Source organism: Lates calcarifer, linkage group LG15 (assembly GCF_001640805.2).
Source record: "Lates calcarifer isolate ASB-BC8 linkage group LG15, TLL_Latcal_v3, whole genome shotgun sequence".
Taxonomy (NCBI): Eukaryota; Metazoa; Chordata; class Actinopteri; family Centropomidae; genus Lates; species Lates calcarifer.
Window position 1 is genome coordinate 12,177,428 of NC_066847.1, and position 15,523 is coordinate 12,192,950.

General features: G+C 41.3%; 2 protein-coding genes across 4 annotated transcripts; both read right to left on the minus strand.

Moving 5' to 3' along the window:
• Window positions 1-1,068: 1,068 nt before the first annotated feature.
• Window positions 1,069-10,440, minus strand: znf687a (zinc finger protein 687a). Of its 3 annotated transcripts, none has more exons than XM_018686177.2 (11): window positions 9,811-10,440; window positions 7,309-9,288; window positions 6,342-6,597; window positions 5,997-6,184; window positions 5,686-5,870; window positions 5,389-5,565; window positions 5,125-5,287; window positions 4,777-5,016; window positions 4,582-4,694; window positions 4,257-4,356; window positions 1,069-4,157 (listed from the first exon to the last, which is right to left on the minus strand). In XM_018686177.2, exons 2-11 carry the CDS (start codon window positions 9,265-9,267, stop codon window positions 3,528-3,530), a joined length of 4,011 nt encoding a protein of 1,336 aa, XP_018541693.1. In that variant the 5' UTR covers window positions 9,268-9,288; window positions 9,811-10,440; the 3' UTR covers window positions 1,069-3,527. The 3 variants fall into 3 exon arrangements, with proteins under 3 accessions (XP_018541693.1, XP_018541691.1, XP_018541692.1); XM_018686175.2 differs by having other exon boundaries at window positions 5,997-6,220; XM_018686176.2 differs by having other exon boundaries at window positions 5,997-6,220; window positions 9,434-10,440.
• Window positions 10,441-10,595: 155 nt separating this feature from the next.
• On the minus strand, window positions 10,596-15,394 carry LOC108889618 (26S proteasome non-ATPase regulatory subunit 4). Its single transcript, XM_018686178.2, has 10 exons — window positions 15,280-15,394; window positions 14,096-14,236; window positions 13,898-14,012; window positions 13,526-13,612; window positions 13,048-13,116; window positions 12,701-12,916; window positions 12,234-12,342; window positions 12,005-12,142; window positions 11,165-11,220; window positions 10,596-11,070 (listed from the first exon to the last, which is right to left on the minus strand). The coding sequence occupies exons 1-10, from the start codon at window positions 15,303-15,305 to the stop codon at window positions 10,900-10,902; spliced, it is 1,128 nt and encodes a 375-aa protein (XP_018541694.1). The 5' UTR covers window positions 15,306-15,394; the 3' UTR covers window positions 10,596-10,899.
• Between the last annotated feature and the right edge of the window lie 129 nt (window positions 15,395-15,523).

Consider the following 15,523-nt stretch of genomic DNA (forward strand, 5'->3'; position numbering starts at 1 on the left):
AAATGACCTCAAAGAAACGTAAAATCATCAGGAATGGACACAAAACTATAGAGACGCAGTAAGAACGACCATAATGAGACAAAGAAGCTGACCATAAATAGATGTAAAATAATCAAGTAAAGACGGAAAATTATCACGACAATCAGACAGACTACTTAACAGTTACCTTACCTCCATAAGGTGCCTACAACTCATGTCATGGACACTACAGTCACAGAAAAACACACTTTAAACCACGCAAATAAAAATGATGACAAAAAGGAAAAAGCCCCAAAAGTATCATTAAAAAATAAGGCTAATGCTAATGCTCACCACTAATGCGAACACTGACATCCAGGTGCAAAGAAGCCAGGTATGGGTGCAATAATACAAAATGACCACAAATAGACACAAAATGATGACAAAGACATGATAGACTGCTATAAACTGAGTAAAAAATGACCAGGATGGAACACAAAATTACGAAGAGATGTAAAGTGTCAATAAACGTGTAAACAACAAAAACAGGGATTTAAACAGAGTATCAAGCACCTTGGGTTTTCACCCATCCACATGAGGGGTCCACAACTGATGTCTGGGATGCCTCAGTCATGGAAGCACGAACACCCGATGGTTCAAACGTTGGTTTAAATCTGTTTTCCGACTTTGTTTCTCTGCCTCGCAGCGCTCCTCCCAGAAGGTCATGGCTGATGATAACACACAACTCTGTCAATGACAACACATGCAAGCCAACAACGGCAGAAAAAACAAGAAAAATCTAGCAACCACCTCTGATTACTCTTTATCATACATCCATGGTGAATGTACCTGGTATAAATCAAACCTGTAACCTTTAGACTGCAAAGCAGACGTCTCTACACGATAAAAGCACTTTCTGTTTCCTCAGTTTAATTAATTAGAGCAACCGTTTTGGGAGGCTATGATAGCACTTCCTATTTAAAGAATCACAATCTCTCCTGAAATGTCTAGTCTAAATGCTGTTGTGTTTTGTGAAATGTTGTGTTTTGACCTTCAGATCCACCATAGTATTGGTATTTAGTGACAACTAATTAAAACAAGGCAATGTGCCAGTTTTTATTCATCTTTTTAATAAACATTTGGTTAGACATGGTCTCGTCAATGCAAACACTGAAAAAGTTAAATGGGACAATGTGTGTTAAAGCAGTGGATAATCTCCTGAGAAAGTAAACACAAATGCACACAGGTCACTGATGACTACAGCACATTAATGGGATAGCTCTTTTTAAACCCAGTGATATCGATACATGGATATTTACTCAGTCTATGGATTCTATGATGTGAGACATTTCTGTGAACCAGAAGTTTGTAAGACACAACATAACCAGTTAAAAAAGGGTGCCACTAAACAAAGAACTTGAAGACCAGTGTGTGGGATTTAGTGGCATCTAGCGGTGAGAATGCAGATTGAAACCAACTGAATCCCCGTCCCCTAACTCCTCTGTTTCCAAGTAAGTTGGACAGTCTAAGGTGGCTGTCAGGTGACTAAATGGTGTGAACTACCGCATCAACTAGTCTGTCAAGTGAAGAGGTTAGTTATATAGCTATATTTAGATAATGTATTTAGCTGTTGGTCTGTAAAACTATGGGTAGTAGCTATAGCAAGTGTACGCTCTCCTTTCTTCTAAAAAGCTGCTGTGTCAACATTAAACTGTGAAAAAAGCCACTGATTTGTTTGTTTTTTCTGTTATGGGCTACAAGGTGACACAACATGATGGACTCTGAGAAATGTAAATGGCTCACTCTAAGGTAACAAAAACATGATTTTTAGTTTTAAGTGATTATACACTAATAAAAACATACTTATAAAAACATACTTATGTATATAATATTCCATTTCTGCCAATAGATCCCTGTATATGTAACACACTGGTCCTTTAAATCTAAACACAGCACTCAAAAGCACCCACAACAGAATACAGTATCTCTACTGAATTTTCTCTCCTCTCAAATGTTTTGTATCATGCAACAGTTTTGTTAAACAGCTCTGACTTTTCAATTTCAGTCCAGGTTCATGTATGTCTGTGTTGATATAGATTCTGATTTGACACCAGCCCATCAATAACACAATCTGATCTGTGCTAATCAATGCTAGAACACTGATTATATTCAAAGTCTCTTTTTTCTTTTTAGCAGTGCCACAGACTGAAGAAAGACTCATCAAATACATAATCACATACACACTGATTATACACTTGTACAGTAAGCAAGCTTTACAGACATATGCCTGCGTGCCAAGAAGCCAAAATATATAATTTTACTTCCATCTCTTGCTCACAGAGAGGGAACAAATCAATTAATCTGATGAAAATACAGTACATTTCCTTTGAAAAGATATTAAATGTTAATTTCAATGGTTTTGAAAGTTTCAGGCCAATAATTACAAAGTGTGTATATGCCAGATTATTGCTGACCATTTCCCAAGATTTACGACTAAAGTTTAAAGATTCAGTTTCTATTTAAGAAAGTTAGTGGTCAACATTCATTTCAGGATGAGATAAATAACAAATATGCAGGGACTTTTAACTTGGTGAGAAAGGTTATCAGTAATGGCAAACATTTAATAGCAATAGATACACATTTTTCCAAGTCTGTCTTAAAACTATACAGACATATTGTAGCTATTTTAAGAGTTATAGGTCACTGTAATTATTCCTTTTCCTGTCCATACAGGCCCTGAAGAGAACCCTTCCTAAGATGATTTCAGTGAGAATGATGGGGGACAAAATCTACAGTCTTTGTTCCGTGGAAATATATATTCCAAAATATAGCAGGTTTGAGAAGTCTGAGTGGGAGTAATTAACCTGGTATCTTCCAACGTTACAGTTTTTATAGTACTAAATTTCCTCTCTGTTAGTACATAGAGATAATTTGATTACCTCTATTACAAATCTCATTAACACACTAAAATGCATGGAAGCCAGTGGCTGCTTTTAAAGTTGGGACTCAATCTAAATTGTTACTGTATGGTCTAGAAAATGGCTGGCAGTGAGTTTAAAGTACACACACTGGATAGAACCAGCCCAGGTGGAAAAAAACCCACCTGGGCTGTTATTCAACAGTCTCCTCAGTAGAATGAATGAAAGTATTGAAATCAAAAGCAGACACATTCCATCGCTGTCTATCGCCGTCATGATCACAGTAGGATTTGGTTTTCACATTCACAGTTCTCTACTGGCACATTATCATGTGAATGTGGTCACAGCAGTGAACGAGTCAGACTAAGTGTCCACTGACTGGGCAGTAGCTCTAATCTCATTAGTATCATTACTGAGCACAGAAATGCAGCATTAGATCCTGAATGTCAGAAGGTTAAGGCTGTCTCCACCAGTGAGAATCGTGTTTGATTGTTTTACAATCCATTCACATAAAAACTCATTTCTAGCAATCTTTGGTTACATTAGTGCATAGGTGTACAAACCAACATTGTAATGAGAGGCTGACAATAAAAAAGGCACTTGCAAATTATATCACCAACTGACATTAATCTTCCCCTCGAATCTGCCATTTTAGGTAGTTTTCCCTGCGTTCCTTGCATTGATAAAAGCCATACCATGAGTTCTGAAATGCGTATTCAGATCAGTTGCCTTCTCAAAGTGTTTACCACAAACCTTACAGGCCAGTGTGCCCTCCTCTTCCTTCCCCTGAGCTATGGAGGACTGAGAGGAGGGTGATGCTGGTGCAGAACAATCAAGAGAACTCTTCTCATCGTGGTTTCTGCTGTTACCAGGGGAAGGTGCTGGGTGCATGCTGAGAGCTTGCTGGTTGTCAGTGAATGCATCTCTCACTTTGTGGGTGATGAAGCGATGGCGTGATAGGGAGGAGGTAGATGTGAAGCAGGCGCCGCACTGCAGACACTGCAGACCACCGCCCTCTGTCCCTCCTCGCCTGTGCTGGCTGATGTGCTCCAGGAATGATGTCTGGTCCTCTGTGGTGAAACCGCAGGGCGCACAGCGAAACCCAGAGTCAGGAGGCGGGTATGGAGCGGATGCAGAGGAGGAGGCCCGCAACCTCTTCACTGGACTCATCCCATCTGTGGATTCCTCATCGTGCTCCATCTTCACGGCTCCTCTCCGTCTCCGACGAGCCCCCAAACTACCATCCTGTTCTGAGGAGCTGTCAGCTTCATCTCCATCTCCCTGTGACCAAAGGAAATCAAGACAACTGCTGTTAATCTCATTTTAGTAAGAAGCTCTTCATCTCTGACTTAAAAACACACACATACAAGAGTGGCTTACCAGTCTGTCCTGGCTAATAGCGTTGATGCTGTGTCTCAGCTGAATATGCCTCTCCAACATCGTCCTGCTGCTGAATGTTTTCTTACTCTCAGTACAGAACCTACATATGCACACAAATGCAGTTAAGTGTGAGGTTATTTCGCTTTTAAACAGATGTAGCACTCTTACTTAGAGATGTGCTCCGTTCTGATTTTCTGGAAGAGTTTTATTTCAGCAAGCTTCAAACAGTTGTTGTAGATTTATAAAATAAGTTATTTTAAGAGTTTGAATGTTTACAAGAACAACCCCCTTGATGACAGGTTCATGCAGTCTGTGGGACACTCACTGGCAGCGGAAGCCACGATTCATCATTTTGTGTTTGTCTCTGATGTGACGTCGCAGACTGGAAGTCGTAGTGAAGGAGCTCTCACATTTGTTACAAGGAAACTTCTTCAGAACCTACACAACACAAGCACATACGTAAAATAAATCTAATAATTTACAGTCGCATCTGAAAACAAAATGAATTCAGTCAAATTACCTTGCCATGCTGTTCGGCCATGTGGGTGATGTAGTCTTCCCGGTCTGTGTAGCGTGCGTGGCAGGGTGCGCACTTCCACCCTGAGGGGGTCTTCATCCTCTCTGTCTTCGCCTTCTCTTCTTTATCTTTATCTATCCACTCCTCCCCATCTGAGCTCTCTAACTTCACTGAGGGCCGTGAACGAGAGGAAGCCGCAGGCGGCAAAGGCAACTCTTGTTTTGATGTGGAAGTCTTGTGCGTCTGAGGAAAAGAGGGAGCAGGGTAAAATAACAACGAGGGGGATTTTTTTTTTTTTTGCCTAAATACTTAATTAGGTAAATAAGATGAAATACATAAACATAGCTATACCTTGATATGGTCCAGTAGGGAATTCCTCTGCGAAAACAGCTTGGTGCATTCAGGGCATTTAAATACATGCACCTTCTGGTTGGTTAAATGAGTGTCAAAGTGGATGTATAGCAGGGGCTTTTGGGTAAAAACTGTGTCACACATGACACATTTATAGATCAACCTGTAAAGAAATAAAAACTGGGTCAATTAATTGTAAGAGAGCAATTTATTTTCATGTAAGACACAGCTTCAAATCTGTGTGTGTTAGTCAGTGTGCAGTACATCGCCTGTCCATCAGTGAGTGTTGGATGTTGATCAGTGATGTGGTTCTGAATGCTGGGGGCAGATTTGAAAGCCATGGGACAGCTGGGGCATTTGTGGAACATATCGCAATGAGCCTGCTGGATGTGAGACTTCACTGAGTTCAGCCCTCCAAACACCACCAGGCAACTGGAACATCTGCAGAGAGAGAGGAAGAGAAGTGTGAAAAAACAGAGAAAGGAAAGAAGCACAATGGGTAGAACAAACAGCACAGTATGCTTCAGTTTAACTGAGCAACCATGTGGCAAGATGCCGCACCTGTATCCGATGCGGCGGGCAAAGTGCAAACAGGTCTTGTCCAGATGTGTCTGAAATAGCGGCTGCTTGGCCGTGCCCCCACACTCTGGGCACACATGTGGCAGGCAGCCTTGGTGGATGCGTTGATGAGCTGCTGCACTGCAACTGTTGGGCAAGAGCATAGGCGGAGAGCACTCTGTGCAAGGCTGGAGGACAACAGAGGGAAAAGGAGGGAGCCAAAGGAAGCGATTAAGTTCAAGCTCATTTTGCATATCATGAGAAAACAAATGGAAATTCTTGCTCTTTTTATCTCACACACACACAACACTTACAGTAGTGTGTGCTGGTTTGATTTCTTGAAAGTGCTCAGCCACCTCTTCTTTGCTGCTAAACTGAGTCAGACACTCAGGACATTTATTAGTCGTGTACTGCACTTCTTCTCCCTTCTTGTTGGGTACGGCTTGATGTGACTGGGGTGTTGGGTTCGGGGTGACCGACCCTGAAGAGGATGATGATGGTGCTGAAGAGGATGACAAGAGAGATGGAGAGAGCACACCTGAGGAATCAAGGAGCAAATATACCAAAAGGGATATAATCACACACAGGAATCATAGTCTAAAATAAAAAAAAGATGAAACAATGATACTGACTACGAGACAAAACAAATTCTCACTAACCAATTGCCGTAGGTTCCTGCTGGCCAATCATCTGCTCCACGGGTACAGGTTTCATAACCAGGTGTGAACACTGCATGATCAGGCCTCTCTCCTTGTGCTCTCTGGCGTGTAAAAGGAGGCTACATTTGTTGAAGAAGGCCAAGCGCTTGGCACAGTGGTTACAAGTCACTTCGATCCTCAGCGAGCGTCGATCGTAGTGTCGCGCCAAACTCTGCTCCAAGGCAAAGGCATCACCACACTCCAAACAGCGGTAACCCTGCAGAGGATCAAACATTAATGTATTAGATACAGATGAACTCATATAAAACAGAGAAATGTAAAACAATGTTGTGAGCTTGTCATGAAATTATGATTAAACAGATCAATTATGCCTAACCAGTTGAGTTGAAGGAATTGAGCCTAGAAAGAAAATCACGTCAGTGTGAAAACTGTGACCAATGACTTTCTGTTCATGATATCAGATGAGCTATATTGCACACATCCTCTTCCTGTAAATTTCTACTTGAAACCTCTAAGCAGACTGGTTAGATCAAACTGATAATCTGTAGTGGGTGTGTGGCAGAGGTCCCCAGTTGCTTTTTGCACACTTAGGGCTGCACCTACCAATTAAACTTTCTTATTATTTAAATTCATAAATTTGTTTTTTGTCTTTAAAATGTCAGGAAAAAGTGAGAGTGAAAATGTCCATCGCAATTTCCCAGAGCCTGAAGTGAACATATTCAAACTGCTTGTTTTGTCTGACCAACAATCCAAAATCCACAAACATTCAGTTAACTGTCAGATATAACAAAGTGAGGCAGCGAATGCTCACATCTGAGCAGCTGGAATCAGTGAACTTTTAGCATTTCTGAAAAATAACTGAAATTATTTATTTATCATCAATATAGCTACCACTCAACCTTTAATGTTAATTGACTAACTTATTAATGTAATAATTGTTCTAGCATCACACACAATGATAATTTACCTGTGCAGGCAGAGGAATGCCCCACTCTGCAGGAAGAGGCGACGTCAGGTCTGGTTTATAACTAGGAAGCAGGTTCTTGTTGTTCAGGATTTTGTTAAAAGCTTCTACTAGGTTGGTTTGGCTCTTTGATATGATTGCCCCAGTGTTGTTGACTATAGATGCTGGTCTGCTGCCACTTTGAGGGACGAGGGACGACGGAGCAGGATGTATCATCCCACTGTTGAGAGTCTTCTGGCCCAGGCTGCGCAGGTTGATCCCGCCTGGGCTGACTCTGGGGGATGAGATGGCGACAGAGGGCAGGGTTGCAGTTTTTGTAATGCTGACAGCTGTGGGAGAAACTTTCGTTTTGGTGACCCCTGTGGATTTCTGTTTAATTGCACTGGCGCCTTCTGGTGCTGCAGCACGCACATCTTGGAGCATCGCTGCTGCAGGTGCCTGAGACTGCTGTGATAATTCCCTCTTGGATTTTGTGTTATGACGTTCTGGTGAAGGTTTTGAACTACCCACAGCCCTAGAGGTGGCTCTTGCGCTTCTTTTAGGTGCCACCCCAGTCACGGTTCTTGTGATGCTTCCTGTAGACATTTTGATTTTAACTTTGAGGGGACGCAGTGGAGATGAATCTGTCTCTGCAGCACTAGCAGACACAGCATCCTCAGATGATGTGCCAACACCATTGTTCTCCTCCTTTAAATTTTCCTCACCTTCAGCCATCTTTTCACTCAGCTTCTCAGTGTCACCTGGCCTGTCCTCTCTGCTAGGCTCACTTTCCATGAGCTCCTTTTGGTGAGGAGAGTCCTTGTGGTTCACCGTTGGTGTTTGGGTCAAATCGGGGCTGCTGCTTCTGTTGGGGACCACAAGACCTGTCTCACTAGGGGGTGGGCTCTCAGGAGAGTCCCTCTCATCAATCACATGCTCTGGGTATTTCTCTTCTTGGGTTGATGCAGAGCTCGTGCTGACAGAGGGGAGGCGGTCCTCTGGGCTCTGAGGCTGAGGAGCTCCAGAAGGAGAACTCAGGGTGGTAGGCTGCCCCTCATCCTCAAGAGGGGGTTTAGGCTTTGCAGATGCCAGAGAAAAGGAGAGATGAGGAGGATGACAAATGGTTTCAGGAGACCCAAGCAGCTCAGGCCGTAGTTTAAATTTGGGTGGGGAGGACATTAGAGTGTCTGGGCTCTCTTGGATCACCAGCGGACTTCCTAAGTCTGGTTCTGAGTCATCATCATCTGAGTGCATGACATGCTTAATTTCAGCTTTAATATTTCCATTTTGTGGTAAAGGGGAAGATGAAGAATTACCAAGGAGACCAGCTTCTTCTTTCTGAGGCGAGTGAGGAGAAAGGTGAGGGCTGACAGAATGAGGAGAAGGAGTAGTTGAGGGGTTGGGACTGGCACTGGTCGGAGACTGGGGAAAGAGAAGGGGCTTCAAACTGTTCATGACATCAGTGGTGTGCTGGATCGATCCAACCTCGGCTCCTCTATCACTGTCACTCTCATTATCATTCAGTGTGGACTTCAGTGGTGAATGCAGGGACCATGGTTCTGTGTTGCACACTCCTGGATCCCTGGGGACAGAGCCCTCAAAGCCATTGGAAATCTGGGGCTCCTCGGCAGGCAGTTTGGGTCCAAGCTGTGAGGTGAGGTCACCCAACTTGACCTGAACCTGAGGGGCTACATCACCACATGTAGGATTGTCAGTTTTATCGCTGCCAGACTTCTCCTCCTCTTCAAAAGACTCAGACCGCACTGTGTTCTTCACAATAACGCTGACCACAGGGCGGTCGCTGTGTGAGGCAGGAGAGCAGGGAAAGCATGACGGAGACCCACTATTTCCCCCATCTGCATTAATCCCCACCTCATCCCTTTCCTCCTCTGGACTTGACTGGATGGCTTCTTTGGCATCAATGTCAGGAATATCAAAAGCTGCCAGCAAATCATCAAAGTCTGGGGTCTTCATGTCCCCCATTGCCAGCACGAGGCTTAAAACCTATTGAAACAAAAAAAAAGTGTGTGTATGTACACACACACACAATCAGAATACCTGCTGCAACAATCATTTAATCACGACACATTGTCAGAACAAAGCTTAAACTTTTTAGTCTGCAATTTACAACAACTGTCATTGTCATTACTGAGGGCTCCGATGCGTTTGGTCAAAGCACAAAAGTACGTCGTGTGTTGTTCCACTGCTCCAGCCTTTACTGATGAAAGACAAACGTGTAAAGAAACAAAAAGAGTTGGATAACGTTGCCGTTTAACTTGTAAAACTCAACTGTCATGCAGCAACAAGTGGGAGCCTCTCTGCTAACAGCTAGCTACACTTTAGCATTCACCTGCTAGCTGGCCTCGCTAACGTCAACCGGCCAACTTTTCCTCAAGTAGTCAAAAACTATAATTAGCTCGGCGTAACACTCAGCTAATGCGGTCCTAGTACATTATATTTAATGCGTGTTACGTTTGCTCTGGTTGAAATTAACATTAGCTGACGCTCGTATTTAATTTTAGTTACCTGCTAGTTTACAGTTGGTTCCTGACTTTCCTCTCGGACGCATAAGTTTTCCGTCACCAAATCATGCGACAGTGACTTCCCAAGGATCCCCCCAGGTGTTCACATTTCGACTTAAGAGTTGTAAAATTAAATTTAACGTTCTGCTCTAAATACACTCCCTGAAAAAACAATACTTTCTACGATCTACTGAGTGTGACTATTTGCTATGGCCCTGTGGCATTTGGCATCTATTCAAAGTCTAGGAAGATTTATGTAAATTTTTATGTAAATACTTTCTTCCTGTTAAACTCTGATCTATATATATATATATATATATATATATATATATTAAATATGTCGTTTGCATTTGTATATTTCAGATCATTTGTATATTTTTGTGCATTCCTCTCTAGAGTGGGTGTAATGCAAGAAAAATACTACATAAAAGCACATTAACTAATGGCACCTGCTTTTAAAAGCATGATGGTACACTGATGCTGCCCTCATAAGAAAGCTATGAAGATATGTTATATAAGCATAAAACTTTGTCCATGTCTATCCTCCTAGATTTACTTGTATTCATTGTGTATTGAGAAAAATCATTTATAGAGAAAACAATTTCCAAAAAAATGCGGGTAGCATTTTACCTGTGTCATGAGTAAGATACTAGCTGTAAAATACAAGGTTAAATATATAAATTTAAATGCAGCATTCATTAATATTTTGGAAAAGTATGAGGGTGAAGATTAAACTGTTGCAGCTATCACAACTGTTAATAAATTTCAAGAATCATATGAAGTACCACCTTGTATTCTGTAAATTTATTAAGGGTTGTAATCTGCCCATGTTGCTGAGTAGATATATTACAAAAAGTTCAAAAGCAATCATCTGTGCTTGACACACACCAAAAAAATTAAATCAGAATAGTCCTTACCTAACCTAAAGTTGAAAAAAGGCTAAACTTGTTTACAGTTGACACAGCTACATAAACAAAAGATAAACAAAACATTTCCTGTACTGAGGAGAGTAATACCATTACTGTGAATAACACATGCAGTGCAATTCTCAGGTCTTTTTTATTTATCATATATTCCGTTCCTCTGTGAATGTTTATTTCTTTTTCTCCTCATCCTTCTTGGCATCGGGTTTAGAGCCCGTCTGGGAAGCCAGAGAGCCCATGGCGTTACGGATGGCCTCATTGTTGGGGTCGACTCCAGGAAGGTTTTCCAGGACACTCTGGAGGAAGTCTGGATCCTGCATAACATCGTAGTCCTCTTCATCCTAGACAGTTAATAACATATTATAAGAAATCTTTCACAGCAGTTTTTAATCCTATCAAAACAACAAATTAGAACTAGTAAAGGCTTGTGCTTACCTTTGCTTCACTGGAGTCCATGTCAGCTCCAGTGTCCATGTCCTCAGCACCAAACTCTGCAGGAAAAATGGAACAGAAGTGTTGTTTGCGCAGGGAAAATGGGGCTGGTGGACAATTGTTCTCATTTTTAATTATAACTGGATAGAGAGCTGCTGCAAAAAACTCACATACATTCAACAGTTAGATCCTCATACTGATTAAAATACAACCTTTTAACCACATCTAATGTGTAAATATCTTCTGCCAAGACGTCTTGCAGAAGTAGTCATGTTACTTAAAGTGAAGAGAGATATAGATACATAATAAATTGTATTAAGAGTGCCAATACAACCAAGCCATATTCATACTGCTACAATCAATAGTACCTAATGAAAGGCACATGCAGTGACTTCACAAAGTATTCAGACCCCTTCACCTTTCACATATATGAAACTTTCTGAAGCCATTGTTTAGTCTATATTTTGAAATTTGGCAATGGCTTGTTTTAGATTTAATAACAAGTGATACAAGTAAAACACATACAAATAACTGAGTTGAAGCCATAAAAACTGGTTTGTCTGCTTCCGCTAACATGTCTTGAAGTTAGCCAGCCAGCAAAGTACATAAGGAAGCGTGTCAATGACAATAAAGTATAAAATGAGCTGTTGTAACTAGAGTAAAGAGACAACTGCAGAAACAGATTTTTTTTAGATTGTGTTTCCCATTTTCAAGATCTTGCTGTAAATTAATTCTGTTTGTATTTTATAATGTTTATTTGATGCATACGGTAACCCAGCAGGTGTTATAGGTTATTAATTATTTGGTCAAGGAAATTCAGAAAATTCAAAATCCATGTTTAACCTGCTCCTGGTCCTTGCATGGACATCTGCAGAGCATAAGCGATCTGCTCATCCTCGGTCATGCGGCTGAAGTCTGGTAAAGCAGGTGTGGAGGAGTCTGTATGTGGCACAGACATCTTCAACAGGGCATCCTCAGACTCTGAAACAGAAAGAAAAATATGCTGTGTGAACCGTCTGTCTGCAATCCTGAGGGGAAATGAGAAAATCAAGTAGGTGGACATTTTTCCCACCATCTGCAGCAGGGGAGGAAATGCCAGCTTCAGCAGCTGATGCAACCGCGGCTCTGCGAGCTTCATCCTCCTGTCGTTGTCTCTGCTCCTCCATAGACACCCTCAGAGCCTAGAGAGAAGAGGAAGAAAATAATCAAAGATGAATTAAATTGTAAAGCAAATTGTTTATAAGAAACATTTGATTTGATGTCAAGTGTGTAGTAAAATGGCGGGGAAAATAAATCAAAATGATCGGTAGACATTACTTTAAGTACTGGTAATACACAGCATGGCCACACAGACCATGTTCAACAAATATATTACAATGAACACAGTACAAAAGTCAACAAGATAAAATGTGGCTTTCAGGGTAGTTGATGAAAAATCTGGAGATTTTTAGAGGCAAAAGACAAGCAAAACTCTGATTTCAGTGCACTATACATTCAACAACAGTGGACCATTATGGCATACACCCCCAGCTTTCTTACCAAGGCCAGCTCTGGGTCTGCACTGGGATCCACTCCAAACTCAAAGTCACTGGCACCCAAGCCCAACACTGCTCCTCCCTCTCCAGCCAGGATGGGTGAGGATAGCAGGGCATCAGCCAGACTGGGGCCTGGAGGCACTGTGACCAGGTGGGAGCCTGCTCCTTCTTTGCCATTCAGTGTGTTGATGAAGGCTGTCAGCTTTTCTGTGTTCATCTCCTGCAGGGGAGAGAAACACCAAGGGTGGGTGCATGAACCACAGAGTAATGTAGAGAGGTGATAGAACATGCATAATAGTACACTGGATATTCAGGAGGCTGCATGTGTGTGAAGCTTAGATGAGAAAATACCTCTTCTCCAAAGTTGATGACATCCACGTTGACTTTTTCTTTCTTCAGACGTTTTGCCATTTTGACCAGCTACAGGAAAAGAGAAGTACTTCAGCTGACACCAACACTACATGTTATATCAGGAGCCTGACAGATATATTAGTACACTGCTGCTATGCAGATGAGCAGGTGCCCGTTTCATGAGGAAGCATTACTAAGGAAGTGCTTTACACACTTAAGTTAGCTGAGTTTGTCAGTTCTTTATGTAACTCTGGGACAAAACTTATTGCTTTGGTGTACACATGCAGCAATGTCCACAATAACAATCACAATAACAATAACAATCCACTCTGTAACTATTTTTCATAACTACTGTCTACCATCACATTCAAAAAAATCTCTATAGTCTGATATTGTTGAAAGTCTCTTCTCTTGTAATTAATTAACAACAACTAATATACACACAAAACACACTTATTGATGTCAGATTTTCACTCACTTCCTTTTCGTTGTCCTCCACTGGGCTGCCAACGAATGCAATAATGCGCATCTTGTGGTTTTTGCCCTGTCTGTGCTTCAACGCCAGCTACAGAGAACACATTAATGAAGACTGCATTACATTTAGGTGAGCCAGCTTCAGTTGTGCATGTAGAGTCACTGGAAAGGCTTGATGGGACTTAAATGAACTGAGACATTGTTAATATTACTTGTTAGCCCTGTGCCTTTCCTGCTAAGACAAAAGAAGCCTATAAGGTCTATTAATTGCAAATTCCAATTCTGAATCTCAAACCAGTTGCCCAGTGTTCATACTCATGGGAAATAGAAAGTTCCTGAAGGCTGCCCTACTGTGTAATGAAAATCACAAACTCACATGTGCCACCCTGATGCCGGTGCAAAAGCTGATGTTTCCACGAGGCTGCACAGCATGCAGCTTGGACAGTATTCTCCCCGTGTCTGGAGTCAGTGTGGTCAGAACCTCACAGTTGCTGCACAGGAGCGTTAACACTTTAGTTATTACATTATTATGTTTCAAATGTCACTGTACTAATTCAAAGACACTGCCACTTACTTTGCCATGGTGATGAGACCCACATTGTTTTCAGGATTACTGCGGGTCTTAGAGTGACAAACAATATTCACTGCATCCTGCTGAGCCTGCAGTCTGGTGGGCAGAAAGTCTCCATTTCGCATGTACTCACTGTTATCCACACTAAGAAAAATGGACAGCAGTGTTAATAATTACTAGTTCTAGCAAAAAATGTAAATTACAGAGAATGGACAAATATTGGTTGCTGGGATGTACCAATATCCATATGACAATACATATACATGTACATCTCTGATGGGATTACTGCTTTACTACATGTAAAGGGGGGTGCTCACTGACACAATTAATTGATTGACAGAGAATTAACTGACATCAGCTTTGATCAATGATTAATGTCCAAATTAATTTATCAAACAAAAATGCCATTACACTATACAGTTTTGGGCAGGTGGTTGGACAAATTGTAACATATCATTTCCTCGAGTGTTAAACACTATTTTCTGACATTCCGTTGGCAAAACAACTAATGGAGGCAATTATCTATTACTCAGACAAATGATTTTAAAAAACTGTACCCCCTGTGAACACAAGGATACAATTGAAACCAGGGTAATACCTCTGTAGCACACTTGCCTGTTAAAAAAAAAATGTAATATTGTTTAACAAATCAGGTTTTTCATGTTGTGTCCTCTCTCTGACAGCGCCTATTTATAATAACTATAACAACAACAATAACATGTTAGCTTGATTTATCAGGCTGGTAGAATAAGGGAAACAATAGATTCCACTGGAAAACAGTTGCATGTTTTGACAATGACAGTAGGTTTTGTTAGCTAGCTAATGCTAACGCGTTAAACAACGGCATTTTTACTTAACTTGAAGCTCAGTCTGAACTTAATGGTTGAGGTTAGGAGGCAACATTATACCGATTATCGTTAGTAAAGATATAACTATTTAAATGGCCATGACCTGACTAAAAAGCTACTGGTTAGCTGTGTACGAGAGGTTCCTTCTGGCTAACGTTAGCTAGGTGACTCAGGGAATAGCCCGAGCATCTTAAATCCAAAATATTAACTAGTAAACCTGCATGAATGTTTCAGACAAACAACAACAACAGGCTCAGACTTCGTTCAACAAGTGACTGCTCACTTTGAATAAAGTTAGCCATCTTAGTTTTAACTTTAAACGTATTTCTAATTCCTTACCAGACCATAGTACTTTCAAGCACCATCTTGACGTCTGTGGTTTACTACGTCTGCGCGATGGTTTGTGGGTAATGAAGTTTTTTGTTGTTGTTTTAAGCGGAAAACACAAAACAGTGACTTTCATACAATGTTATGATGATTAACATCTATAGATAATGGATAATGGTTAAATCTAACTCTCAAGTAAATGGCCACTGCCACTTCAGTGGTGTACACAGACTCTCATGGCCAGGGGCAACACCGA